This window comes from Carcharodon carcharias, chromosome 22 (assembly GCF_017639515.1).
Source record: "Carcharodon carcharias isolate sCarCar2 chromosome 22, sCarCar2.pri, whole genome shotgun sequence".
Taxonomy (NCBI): Eukaryota; Metazoa; Chordata; class Chondrichthyes; order Lamniformes; family Lamnidae; genus Carcharodon; species Carcharodon carcharias.
In genome coordinates, this window is record NC_054488.1 from 59,883,961 (window position 1) to 59,896,731 (window position 12,771).

At 44.3% G+C, this 12,771-nt stretch overlaps 1 protein-coding gene across 6 annotated transcripts in view; it reads left to right on the plus strand.

Annotated features, from left to right (window-relative positions):
• The first annotated feature begins 11,030 nt into the window (after positions 1–11,030).
• Positions 11,031–12,771, plus strand: part of exoc7 (exocyst complex component 7) — a 31,751-nt gene continuing 30,010 nt past the window's right edge. For 3 of the 6 annotated variants that reach the window (XM_041217073.1, XM_041217076.1, XM_041217077.1), the window contains exon 1: positions 11,031–11,189. In XM_041217073.1, coding sequence (XP_041073007.1) covers positions 11,130–11,189 — 60 coding nt within the window. In that variant the 5' untranslated portion in view covers positions 11,031–11,129. The remainder of the gene's footprint in view (positions 11,190–12,771) is intronic. The other 3 variants (XM_041217074.1, XM_041217078.1, XM_041217079.1) reach the window with 1 other exon arrangement.

Here is a 12,771-nt window from a genome sequence, read left to right on the forward strand (position 1 = left end):
GAGGAGGAGGGGGTGGGGGGGGGGGTGTGTGTGTGTGTGTGTGGGGGGGGGAAAATTCCCTCAGAGGGTCGGCCGGCCGATGGAGGGGGAGGGAGGAGGGGAAGGGGGGGGGGAAGGGAGGAGGAAATTTTCCACTGATGATTACAGAGCGCCGGCCTCAACCTAACCTCCCTGGCCCGAACCGTTTCCCCTGCCTCCTCCTCCCTCTACCCATTGGCTCCCTCCCCGCCGTCCCCGGGCGCCCCCTCGCTGCCGATTGGCCGGCAGCTCACGTCAGTCAGGCCTCCCCCCCCCCCCCCCAACGACTTCCGGCCAGCAGGTTTGGTTCGAGCGGCGCCAGGGGTTTTTTTTTTGCCGCTCGCTCTCCTTGAACCGTTTTCGCGGGAAAGGCCCGCACTGCATCATGGGTGCAAGGGGCTGGGTCAACTGTAGCAAGATGCGCAGCCTTGCCCAGGCGGCACCATTGACATTTAACTCTTTAACTCTACCCTATTGAACTATTCTTATAATAGATAATGCATTTTTAAAAAAAATACTGGATCCCATCGCATTGCAATCATGTATATAGCTGAAAAGAAAACTCAAAAAATACAGCAAGATATACACATTTTTATGTGCCAAGGCTTTACCACCATTCGCATTAGCTGTCCTATTAAACTATTTCTTACAATAGTTAATTAGTTTACAAAAGTAAATATGATCACATCATTTTGCAATCATTTATACACCTGATAAATAAAACAAAAAAGTGACAAGATATCCGCACATTTTGAGTGCCAACTCTGTACCAGCATTAGAATTAACTCTATCCAACTTAAACTATTCTGTTAAGAGTTTAACTCTTAAAAATAAAGGCTTGATCTCACCACATTGCAATCACATATAACTGAAAATAAACCCTCAAAGTGGCACGATACACAAACACATTTATGTGCCAAGTCCATCACTATTGCTACTAATTTTATCTATTGTGCTATTCTCATAGTAGTTTTATAAATTAAAAATAAACATTTGATCACATGACATTGCAATCATTTATATATCTGAAAATTATATTCTATTGGAGCAAGGTACACATTTTATGTGCCATGCTTTATCAGCAGCAGTATTAACTTTATCCAACTAAACTATTCTCATAATTGTCTTTAAAAAATAAAGACTCAATTGCATCAAATTGTAATCATTCACATATCTGAAAATAAAACACAAAATGTAGCAAAACACACACACAAAGACATTTCCTGTGCCAATCCTGTATCACTTGCTACTAAGTTTATCCATTGTGCTATTCTCAAAATAGTTTTATAAATTAAAAATAACATTTTAATCATATTGTAATCATTAATATACCTGAAAATAAAACCCCAAATGTAGAAAGATACATAGACATGTGTGCCAAGGCTGTACCACCAGTAGCATTAATTCTATATTACTGAACTATTCTCAAGTCTTTAGGATAGGATTTGCTGTTGAGATCATCTAGCAGTTGATGCCAGAAAGGTACCAGTAGATGGTTTAGAGGAAGCAAACCGATCTTCACCAAGGGTGAATCTAACCACCTCCCTTTGAGGTTCAATGGCATTACTATTATCAAACCTCCCACTGTCAACATCCTGGGGTCACCACTAATCAGAAACTTAACTGGACCAAGGACATAAATACTGTGGCTACAAGAGCAAGTCAGAAGCTTGGAACTCTGCGGCAAGGGACTCACCTCCTGACCCCCCAAGGCCTTTCCATCATCTATAATGTACAAGTCAGGATTGTGAACACCTCGTAATATGGGTAGTGCCTCCTCCATAATGAATCCCTCTGTAGCTCCCCAATCTGTTGACCATCCCACGTTGATCATCTGCAGTTCCTTTGACAGCATGCTATTACTGCTGCCAGAGCTGATTGGCTTCCAAGGCAGCCATGAGACCACCCATCCTGATGCTCTGTGTGTGACAACCTCTCGACTGTACAAATAATCACTGACTACAAGTATTGTGACCAAACCATTTCCTGGGGAAAACTGACAAAGCAGTTGGGAGCACTGGGGCTCTTGAGACTCCTTAGTTTTGATCAGCCCCAAGAAGTGCTGCTCAATCTCACTGCATTTTAATGGAGATTTTCCCAAACACTGGGAACCCTGTGGAGAATGCGTTAAGTTCAAATCACGCTGATGCTCTCATTAGTCTACCCTGAATTAGATAGTAAAATTACTGACCCACCTTTCCAGAGTAGTTTATCCACACCAGCCAAACCTGCCACCTGTTAAAGGGGAAGTAGGCATGTTCATGGTGTGTTTGTATTCAGGTATCTCTCTCATCATAGGGGAATTAAAATAACTCCCTACTCAATTTTTTTATGAATTCAAATGGAAAAAATATTTTCATTGTCCCATTGAAAGACATGAAAGAGACTAAGTGATTCATCCATTGCGCTGTGGGAGAATGGAGAAGGCAGATGATCATTGTAGAGTGGAGTCATCAGCAAAATAGTGAGTGACGAGTGAATGAAGTTAATGATATTAGGAAGTACATGGTGAGAGAGCACTCTAAGAACCCCTCAGCAATCAGCAGATGAGCCAGTGGATGAGTCATCAACTACAGGAGATCAAGGGATTGGAGAGGAAACTAAATAGCCAAGAACATAGCTTTGATGGTAGACCACGCAAAATAATTTGATTAGAAATGGATATCCTGTACACTTTAGCATTTACATACAAACATAAATAAACAACTACACCAAACATACCAAAGACACCACAGAGCATTAGCACAATAGAAGCAGTCAACATCTGTTGAGAAACAATTAAACTTTACCTAGCTATGACTTCCAAACAAAAATACACCTGAGTCATGGGGATTTCATGTGAAAAAATGAAGATAGAAGGAAAGAGAAGAAGTAGCTGGATGGCAGGGAGGGAAGGGAGAAAAGAAGAAAGGAAAGACAAAAATATATTTGAATATTTTACCTTCAGAAGGGACCTATACTAGAAATCATTAGTCTGGATCCTAGAATGTCTGTTCTGTTATATTTTGAACCTGTGTGTAATAAATTGCATGGATCAAATTTCTCCAACATTCTACCCTCCATAATCTTGAGGTCATCCAAAACTATGCTGCCCTAACTCACACCAAGTCCCTTGCATACATCACCTTCATGTTTGCTGATCTAATTGGCTCTCAGTCAAGCAATGTCTTGATTTTAAAATGTTCATCCTTGTCTTTTAATCACTCCATGGCCTGGCCCTCCTTATCTCTGTAATCTCCTGTAGCCCCACATCCACCCAAAATAATGCATTATTCTAATTCTGGCCTCTTGCACATCTCCGATGTTAATCACTCCACCATTATTAGCTATGCCTTCAATTGCCTAGGCCTTAAGCTCTGGAATTTCATTCTTACACTCCTCCACTCCTCTCGCTCTTTCCCCTTTTAGAACATCCCTTAAAACCTCCTTGACCAAGAATTTGATCATCTGACCTAATATTTCCTGATATGGCTACGTGTCATATTTTGTTTTCTAATGCTCCTGTGAAGCATCTTGGAACATTTTATTATATTAAAGGTGCTATATAAATTCAAGCTGTTGTTGTTGCTAGTTAAGATAGGTATTTCCAAATGTTACAGATCATCTGAAGTGGGTGGTGATCAAGGACATCAACCAACAAAGATAAATTCATCAAGAATTTGACAATGTTTGCTTGTTTTTGAAAAGGTATTAAAGGGAAATGCAAAGCTTCACTCAACTGAGTCGCTTTGATTAGGTACCAGGATTTACCCGGACAGGGAATTGCCCACAATTTCTGGAATGTTCCACTTGAGTTCTATTTGTAACGCTGGCATGCACTGCTCTGAATGTGGTCATGAAATTAATGCCTCTAGTTTTCACAAAACCTTTGAGGAAGGATCATCAATGCAAAACGTTAACTCTGTTTCTTTCTCCACAGATTCTGTCAGACCAGCTGAGAGTTTGCAGCATCTTCTGTTTTTTTTTTTCAGATTTCCGGCATTCACAGTATTTTGCTTTTGGCCTGCAGGGTTAACCGGAGTCAAGTGGGAAGAACCCCATCCCAAAAGACAGATTTACTCCTTCAGGTTCTAGAAGTGAGCAGGACTGAGTGTTCAAACATTAACTAGAGTAATGTAAACCTGCCTAGTTTAATGTTAGGATTAATGAGTCTGTTGAACAGGTTGATTTATTTCCGAACCCCCATCACAGCTCACTTTGGAGCTTGTTCAATCCCCAAAATATCCTCCCTCAAGCAGGAATGTCACTAGTTTTTTAGAAAAGTGACAAGAGGACATGGAACACAATAATATTCAATTTGAATCCCAGGGATATCCTTCACGCTTATCATTAACTTTCTAAATCAAACATCAATCAATCTCAGTAAAAATGCTATAATTATCTTTTTCCCTTGGAGAAAGAGAGAAAAACATTAACAGGGGATTTCATTTGTTTTTCCTTTCGAGTGACTTTTGAGGGAAAGTGTGTAGATGTTGGGTAAGGATTCGATTAGACACTGTGATGCTTGTCCATGGATTGCAAATAATTAGCAGCTCCATTACACCTCTCAAAGGAGACAGAATCACAATTGTGTGACTAAAACCCAAATTAGAATATTCCTACTGATTAGGGGAAGCAGGTGCCTGTTTCTATTAAGACAGAAGTTTAGGAAAGGGAGACACATATGGCTGTGTTTGTGAAAGAGGTGGGGAAAGTGAGTGGCTGCAGTTAGAGACTGAAGATATGTGGCTGTGTTCAAAGATAGAAGAACGAAGCTTGATCTCTGTGGTTTTTTCAGAAACAAAGGCCAAATCTGTGAGCACATGATTAAAAAAACACTTTGTGCCTCAGTAAGTATATCCAGTGATTAGCTAACTCAGGCTAGGAACATCCTAGGCTTGATCTCTAGTCTATGGTGGGTTAGGTGGTCGCAACCAGAGGAAGAGTTTAGGGAGAAAAGAAATGGCTGAGGTTCTCAATCCTAATTGATATCAAGCCAACTTCACCGGAAATATGTGTGTGCAGACCTTGGATAAGAGCAAGATCAGCTTGAATTGCATAGAGACTGTTAAAGCTCAAACATGCTTAATGGTGAGGATTAGACATGTGTCCAGCCCACACAGAGCTGTACCATACCAACTAATCAACATCTTCAGGAGGGGATGAAAAAACAAAGGCAGAAAAAAATCTTCAGGGCGGATTTATGGAAGCGTCTCTCCAGTTAATTAATTGCTTCGCAATTGAATTTGTGTTTTTTTGATGAGTAACCCTGGTCAAAATATTCATGGGATGAATGGCCAGTCACATGAAATTTTAGAGTGAAGCCAGCATCGATTAACTTGCACCTCAGCAGATGTTGGTGTATACAAGTGATAAGGAAGTTAGAGAAATGAATTTAGAGAAAGGAAAAATATTATTAAAAATTGGATTGAAGCTAATTAGGCAACACAAATCAATACTGTATCTGAGTTGAACCTTTGGAGATCATCTTCACCTCCCTATAGTTTTCTAGTGAATGAACAGTTTTGTTATTATTCTATGCATTTTTTAGACAAAGGAGTTGCAAAATCATAAATAACATTGGACCATTGATCCTGAATCCTCTGCATTCAAACACTGATTTGCTTTAGTGAATTCTAGTTGACCAAATCACCAGTGAACAAAGTAATCTTTCCAATTCCATTTCCCATGAAAGCTCATTCCAGAACCTTAAGGATACTGTGCAAACATCTCCTTCCCAGAAATAAACATGCTTCAATCTATTTTTTCCAAAGAAGGTGTGATTTCTTTTCCTGTCCACTGCTGACTGGTGAATAAACTGTAATAATATTTTGAGACTTGCTGTAAACTAATCTGTTTCATTGAGGTCTTACTGGCTGTCCATATCCCTTAATAACATTTCAAGCATCGTTGTCTTCAGATCATTTGAGGTTGGGACTGCAGTAAATTGGGATGATGCATTTTTTTGTTCAGTTCTTTCACAATCTTTCAGCAATGCGTATGTCAACAGAAGGAACGCTTATCAGTCAACATGTTAATTAACTTTGCCACATAGATGAAGAACGAGAAGTGTCGACATGTTTTTTTTTGTGTCTATTTTACATTGACATTAATGTATCTTGGGCAGGTGTAGGGATAAGATAAAGTAATATTTCTGGTCAGCTGTTAGAGCAGGAATGTGCTGTGCTGGATTTTGAGGCATATTCCTGCTTAGGGACATTCAACAAAATAAGGCATTTTAAGGGATATTCATGCATTTACTGGTGTTATTCAAACTTTTACTTGTCATTCTTTTGAACCAATCCTTTATAAGATTGGCCCGAAGAAACCCGTCCTTTGGAAAACTTTTTTGAGCTTTGGCAAAGGTATAGTGTGAGTGAATGGTAGTCAATGTAAACCGATGTGAATCTGGGTAAACCAGGGCTTGAGATGTGTAGAGCAGCGTTTATAGATTTATAGTGTTTGGGTATTTCAGTTTGAAACATATAGTCAAATTAACCTGGGCAGAGGACTTCTAAATATTCCTCAGCACTTCCACTTCGTAAGGAATATGTTCCAACAACTTTAGGCCCATCAGACTGCTGACAGCTCTCCAATACTATAAACAGGTCTGTGATCAAAGATCCTACGAAAATGTTCACTGTTGATTTATCCTGAGGTGATCTGGGTGTAGCATCAGCAGCCCAATATCAGATGAGCCAATGTTCAGGACAAACCCTTCTGCTCCCACTGGTCATCGGCGGATCTTGCACAGTCTCCAGTTTCACAATCAACATGGAGATTTCTTCATGTAAGCCTTCGCACTGTTTTCAAATCCATATTCTGGTTGGGCTGCACTTAACCAGGCTCAGCTTTTTGTACTGTTGCACCAGTTGCAAAAGCATGGGCTCTGGGCTCCTCTCTGGTTTGCATTGTGTTACCTGCTTCCCAGAGGTTTTCTGTAAAAGCCATGACTTCAAGCTTACACCTGTCCTTTCTTGAATCCAGAGTTGAATGCAGCTGTATTTTGTTGTACTCAAGAGTGTCAATTGTATTTTGAAGACCCGCCCTGTGTTGTTCAAGTCATGCATTTTTCTGCTGAAGGTCAGGAATCTCATAATTATTTCAGTTCTTGCCAAGACTTGTAAATTGTACCGATATCTTTCATTATTCTTTTCTTTACTCATAATAAGCCATATTGAAAAAAACAACCAGAAATAAACCAATTGCCTCCAATTCCATTGGAACAAAGGAACACATCCACTTGCACTAGGCTTGCAGATCATTTGAAAGCAGGACAGAGGGTCTATTATAAATTGTTCTCAATTGATGTGAAGGAATCTATCTATATAGCAATCTGTGCACAATTCCTGCCAACCTTTTTCTATTATAAAACTTTATGTCCACATTTAAAATGGAAACGTGTCAACCTGTAATTAAACACTCTGCCAGTGGAGGCACTCCAGCAAAACACTGGCTTGAGGATCAATTAGTTACGTGACAAGTTTATATTGCAGTTTCCATTACAAAGATGGACACATAAAATATAAAAATAAGTACAAAATGGATGAATATATTAAAATTTGGGTGGAATGACATTTGCCCTGACTCAATGTCCTCAATGCCTCTGTCCTCACATCACTCTTGCCTCATACCCTGTGTGTAATAGCAGAGATTAACTAGTATATTTGTATGTTTGTGTCCAAATCTTACTTCCTGTTGTCACAATTTTTGGTCATTTTTGTGTTTCTTTTAACCACTGTAAATTACTATGTTACATTCCACATTTGAGTCAGTTGTGTCAACTGTCATGAAACAGTTGGAGGCTCCAGCAAATGAATTTCTTTAATCTCGTTCACAACTACATCACAACTTGTGTATATAAAAAAAACTTATATTGAACAAATGACCATGAGCAATGCCACAGTCAATTAACTATTGTTATATGAATTTTATATTTTCTCTTTTTCCATTATTTTCCCCCCTTTTCACATCCTAGCCTGAAGACAATTATCCCTTGCTGCAGTACAGCTCCATGCGATTGGCAACCCCTCCAGTATCTCACCAAAATGGCTATTCTTCATATATAAGCCAAAATAATGAATGTTGAGAGCTTATTCCATCATGGGAAATATTGTAATTGAGCTTGATTCTAACCTCCCACAAATATCCACACAAATAGACTTTCCAAAAAATAGCATGATCCTCTCTCAATGAGCCAAATCTCATCCCAAACCACTTTCCTGGGAATGGGAGTCCTGGATCTTCCCTCCCTAGATTAAGAGACCATTTGCAGTGTGCTGCTGTTCCCAGTTGTGATCAAATAATTTAGCACGATCTAACAATTGAAAGTATATCTCTAGTCTGTGGGGCTTAATCCTAAACTGTACTATTTATTTACAAAGCTACCTGATGATATTACATGGCTGGCTATTGCTGGCACCCTGACCATTGGAGAACATCTGGCTATCAGCTGGATCACAATTCCCAGTCCTTAACGATATGGTTGAGATTGGAAACTCACCTTTGGGATATGAATCCATGTGCTGCATTTCAAGTTGGAAACCAGAGAAGAGTTTTGTAGATTGTTATCCCAATTTGTATGGGATTTAAAAAAATGTTTTCCCACTTCTAGGAGTTTGCCTGTTTCTGGTTGGGATGAGGAGTGAAAGAAAGACTTGTATATTTATATGTTTTATATATATGGAGAGCCTTTCACAACCTCATCTTATCCCAAAGTGCTTTACAGCCAAGGAAATTGTTTTGAAGTGCATTCACTATGTAATGCAGGAAATGCGGCAACCAATTTGCACACAGCGAGATCTCACAAACAGCAATGAGATAGGTGATGAATGAATCTTTTTTGGTGATGTATGTTGAAGAATAATTATTGGCCAAAGACACCAGGATAACTGCTTTCCTCTTCTTCACTTAATGCCATGGGATCTTTTGTGTGATCTTGCTGTGTGCAAATTGGTTGCCACGTTTCCTGCATTGTAACAGTGAATGCACTTCAAAAATAATTCATTGGCTGTAAAGCTGAAGAAAACAGAGGGTAAATGTTATCTGTGGAGCCTTTTTTATGCCTGATGTAAAAATAGAGCAACAACTAGAATTTTACATTCAGATTGTTAAACCAGATCATTGCATCAGGACTGCCAGAATGTATTGATGTGCTACCTCAATAAGGTAGGGCATTAAGTTGTTGTATGTTTCATGGTCTGCTCTGGGTGACCACAGTCACACACACTGGAGTTTTTCATTTTTCATTTGTGCCTCACTCTTTATTCTTCAACCCAGTGAGTTGTGAATCTTTGGATTTTTCTATCCCAGAGTGTTGTGGATGCCCCCATCGCTGAATATATTTAAGGCTGAGATAGCTAGATTTTTGGTCTCTCATGCAATCAAGGGAATGGGTGGAAAGTGGAGTTGAGGCACAAGATCAGCCATGATCGTATTGAATGGTGGGAGCATACTCAAGGGGCCTTATGGTCTACTCCTGTTCCTATTTCTTATGTCTTATCAAGCATCTGCACTTGCCATGGTTTATGTGGTTAAGATTTAGGGATGCCCATGAGGCGTGCAGAAGATCAGGGTAAGGGATATGCTCCCATTAGGTCTTTTATGAAGTCTTTGATTGTGATTTATGGTGAATTTCATTCGGTTCCCCAAGCTTCATCAGGGTTGAAGATACATGATCAAAGGCTAATTGCGTCTGTCCAAAGATTCACAACTCACTGAGTTGAAGAATAAAGAGTGAGGCACAAATGAAAAATGAAAAACTCCAGTGTGTGTGACTGTGGTCACCCAGAGCAGACCATGAAACATACAACAACTTAATGCCCTACCTTATTGAGGTAGCACATCAATACCCTCTGGCAGTCCTGATGCAATGATCTGGTTTAACAATCCGAATGTAAAATTCTAGTTGTTGCTCTATTTTTACATCAGGCGTGACTTCAAGCAGTGTTGAGGGTCATTGTTAAGGTTCTGCAAAGAAGCTTGTTTGTGTAGAACCATATTCTAGTTTATTTTTTCTTTGAAATTGAAGAAGACAGTCAGAATATCATCCCTTTTTCTTGTAGTGAGTGTTTAGATGACAAATGGGACCTATTTTTGCTTGAAATCAGCAGCTTCAGATTGAACTGCAATCACCAGGTTGGGAATCTTGATTTATCAGATGAGACTTCCTCAGCTGGCATTTACATTTGGCATCAGGGATGCGGTGGGCTTCATCGTAGCAGGTACCTTCTAAGATGGTTTTTTGCCATGCTTTCTTATCTTGAACAAATTGTTTCAGCTTGCAGAGGTCTATTTTGCACTGTTTCAGAGTTGTTTTTAAGTAGTCTTTACATCTCTATTGCTGACCACAATGAAATTGCTCCCAGGTTGTCAAGAATCCTGCACTCCTCCGATCCTGGCCTTTTGTGGATCCTGGCTTTCATCGTTCCATCATCGGTGGCCACCGGTGCTTTCAGCTGCCTGGGCCCTAAGCTCTGGAATTCCCAACCTGAAACTCTCCACCTCTCTTTCCTCCTTTAAGACACTTCTTAAAACCTACCTCTTTGACCAAAGCTCTCGGTCATCTCACCGATTAACTCCTTTTGTGGCTCGGTATCAAATTTTTGTCTGACAACCAGCCACACTTGTGAAATGCCCTGGGAGGCTTTACTTTGTTAAAGGTGCTAAATAAAAATGCAGATTATTGTTGTAGAACCCACAACCAGCAGCAACAGTGCTCAATCTGACACTACATCAGTCAGTCAAGAGGAAAGTGGTGAACTGGTGGAGAGAATTATTGGAGTTGTGCTTTTTTGGCAAAGTAACCAGAAATAAGACTTTAAAAAAAATGATGGCTGGCAAATTTTCCCATATATTCTGCTGCGTTCTTCACAGAAAATTAACATCTGTAAGATAGATACAAATACCGGAACATATCAACATCTGCACAAGTTGTAAATCCTCAGAGAGAGGGAAAGCTGAAGATGCAGCACCAAGTGGTCCGTTACCATGGTAACGATCCCCGCCCCCTGCGATGATGTCACCTGGCAACGGACCGGAAGTGCCGTGGCGGAAGTGGGTGTAGAGTGAAGGACAACAAAGCCTGCGGCCTGTGAGAGGAAGAGCGGGAGGGAGGGATAATAGAGACAAACATGATACCGACTGAGGACGCCTCGGCCAGGAAAAGAGACATAGAGGAGAAACTGCGGCAGGTAAATGGAGGGGCGGTGCAACAGGCCAGGGATGGGGCTGAGTGAAGTAGGGGGAGGGGTGGCTGAGGTAGGAGGGGTACTGAGGCAGAGGGGAGAGGGCTTCTCTGGGGCTCTGAGGCGGAGGGGAGGGAGGGAGGGAGGGAGGGAGGGAGGGGGCTTCTCTGGGGCGGAGGGGAGGGGAGGGGGGCTTCTCTGGGGCACTGAGGCGGAGGGGAGGGGGCTTCTCTGGGCCACTGAGGCGGAGGGGAGGGGGCTTCTCTGGGGCAGAGGGGAGGGGGGTCCTCTGGGGCACTGAGGCGGAGGGGAGGGGGCTTCTCTGGGGCACTGAGGCGGAGGGGAGGGGGCTTCTCTGGGGCACTGAGGCGGAGGGGAGGGGGCTTCTCTGGGCCACTGAAGTGGAGGGGAGGGGGCTTCTCTGGGGCACTGAGGCGGAGGGGAGGGGGCTTCTCTGGGGCACTGAGGCGGAGGGGAGGGGGGGCTTCTCTGGGGCACTGAGGCGGAGGGGAGGGGGGCTTCTCTGGGGCACTGAGGCGGAGGGGAGGGGGGGCTTCTCTGGGGCACTGAGGCGGAGGGGAGGGGGGGCTTCTCTGGGGCACTGAGGCGGAGGGGAGGGGGGGCTTCTCTGGGGCACTGAGGCGGAGGGGAGGGGGGGCTTCTCTGGGGCACTGAGGCGGAGGGGAGGGGGGGCTTCTCTGGGGCACTGAGGCGGAGGGGAGGGGGGGCTTCTCTGGGGCACTGAGGCGGAGGGGAGGGGGGGCTTCTCTGGGGCACTGAGGCGGAGGGGAGGGGGGGCTTCTCTGGGGCACTGAGGCGGAGGGGAGGGCGGGCTTCTCTGGGGCACTGAGGCGGAGGGGAGGGGGGCTTCTCTGGGGCACTGAGGCGGAGGGGAGGGGGGGCTTCTCTGGGGCACTGAGGCGGAGGGGCGGGGGGGCTTCTCTGGGGCACTGGGGCGGAGGGGCGGGGGGGATTCTCTGGGGCGGAGGGGCGGGGGGGATTCTCTGGGGCGGAGGGGCGGGGGGGATTCTCTGGGGCGGAGGGGCGGGGGGGATTCTCTGGGGCGGAGGGGCGGGGGGGATTCTCTGGGGCGGAGGGGCGGGGGGGATTCTCTGGGGCGGAGGGGCGGGGGGGATTCTCTGGGGCGGAGGGGCGGGGGGATTCTCTGGGGCACTGGGGCGGAGGGGCTTCTCTGGGGCACTGGGGCAGAGGGGAGGGGGGGCTTCTCTGGGGCAGAGGGGAGGGGGGGCTTCTCTGGGGCACTGAGGCGGAGGGGAGGGGGCTTCTCTGGGGCAGAGGGGAGGGGGGTCCTCTGGGGCACTGAGGCAGAGGGGAGGGGGCTTCTCTGGGGCAGAGGGGAGGGGGGGCTTCTCTGGGGCACTGAGGCGGAGGGGAGGGGGCTTCTCTGGGGCAGAGGGGAGGGGGGTCCTCTGGGGCACTGAGGCAGAGGGGAGGGGGCTTCTCTGGGGCAGAGGGGAGGGGGGTCCTCTGGGGCACTGAGGTGGAGGGGAGGGGGGGCTTCTCTGGGGCAGAGGGGAGGGGGGGCTTCTCTGGGGCACTAAGGTGGAGGGGAGGGGGGGCTTCTCTG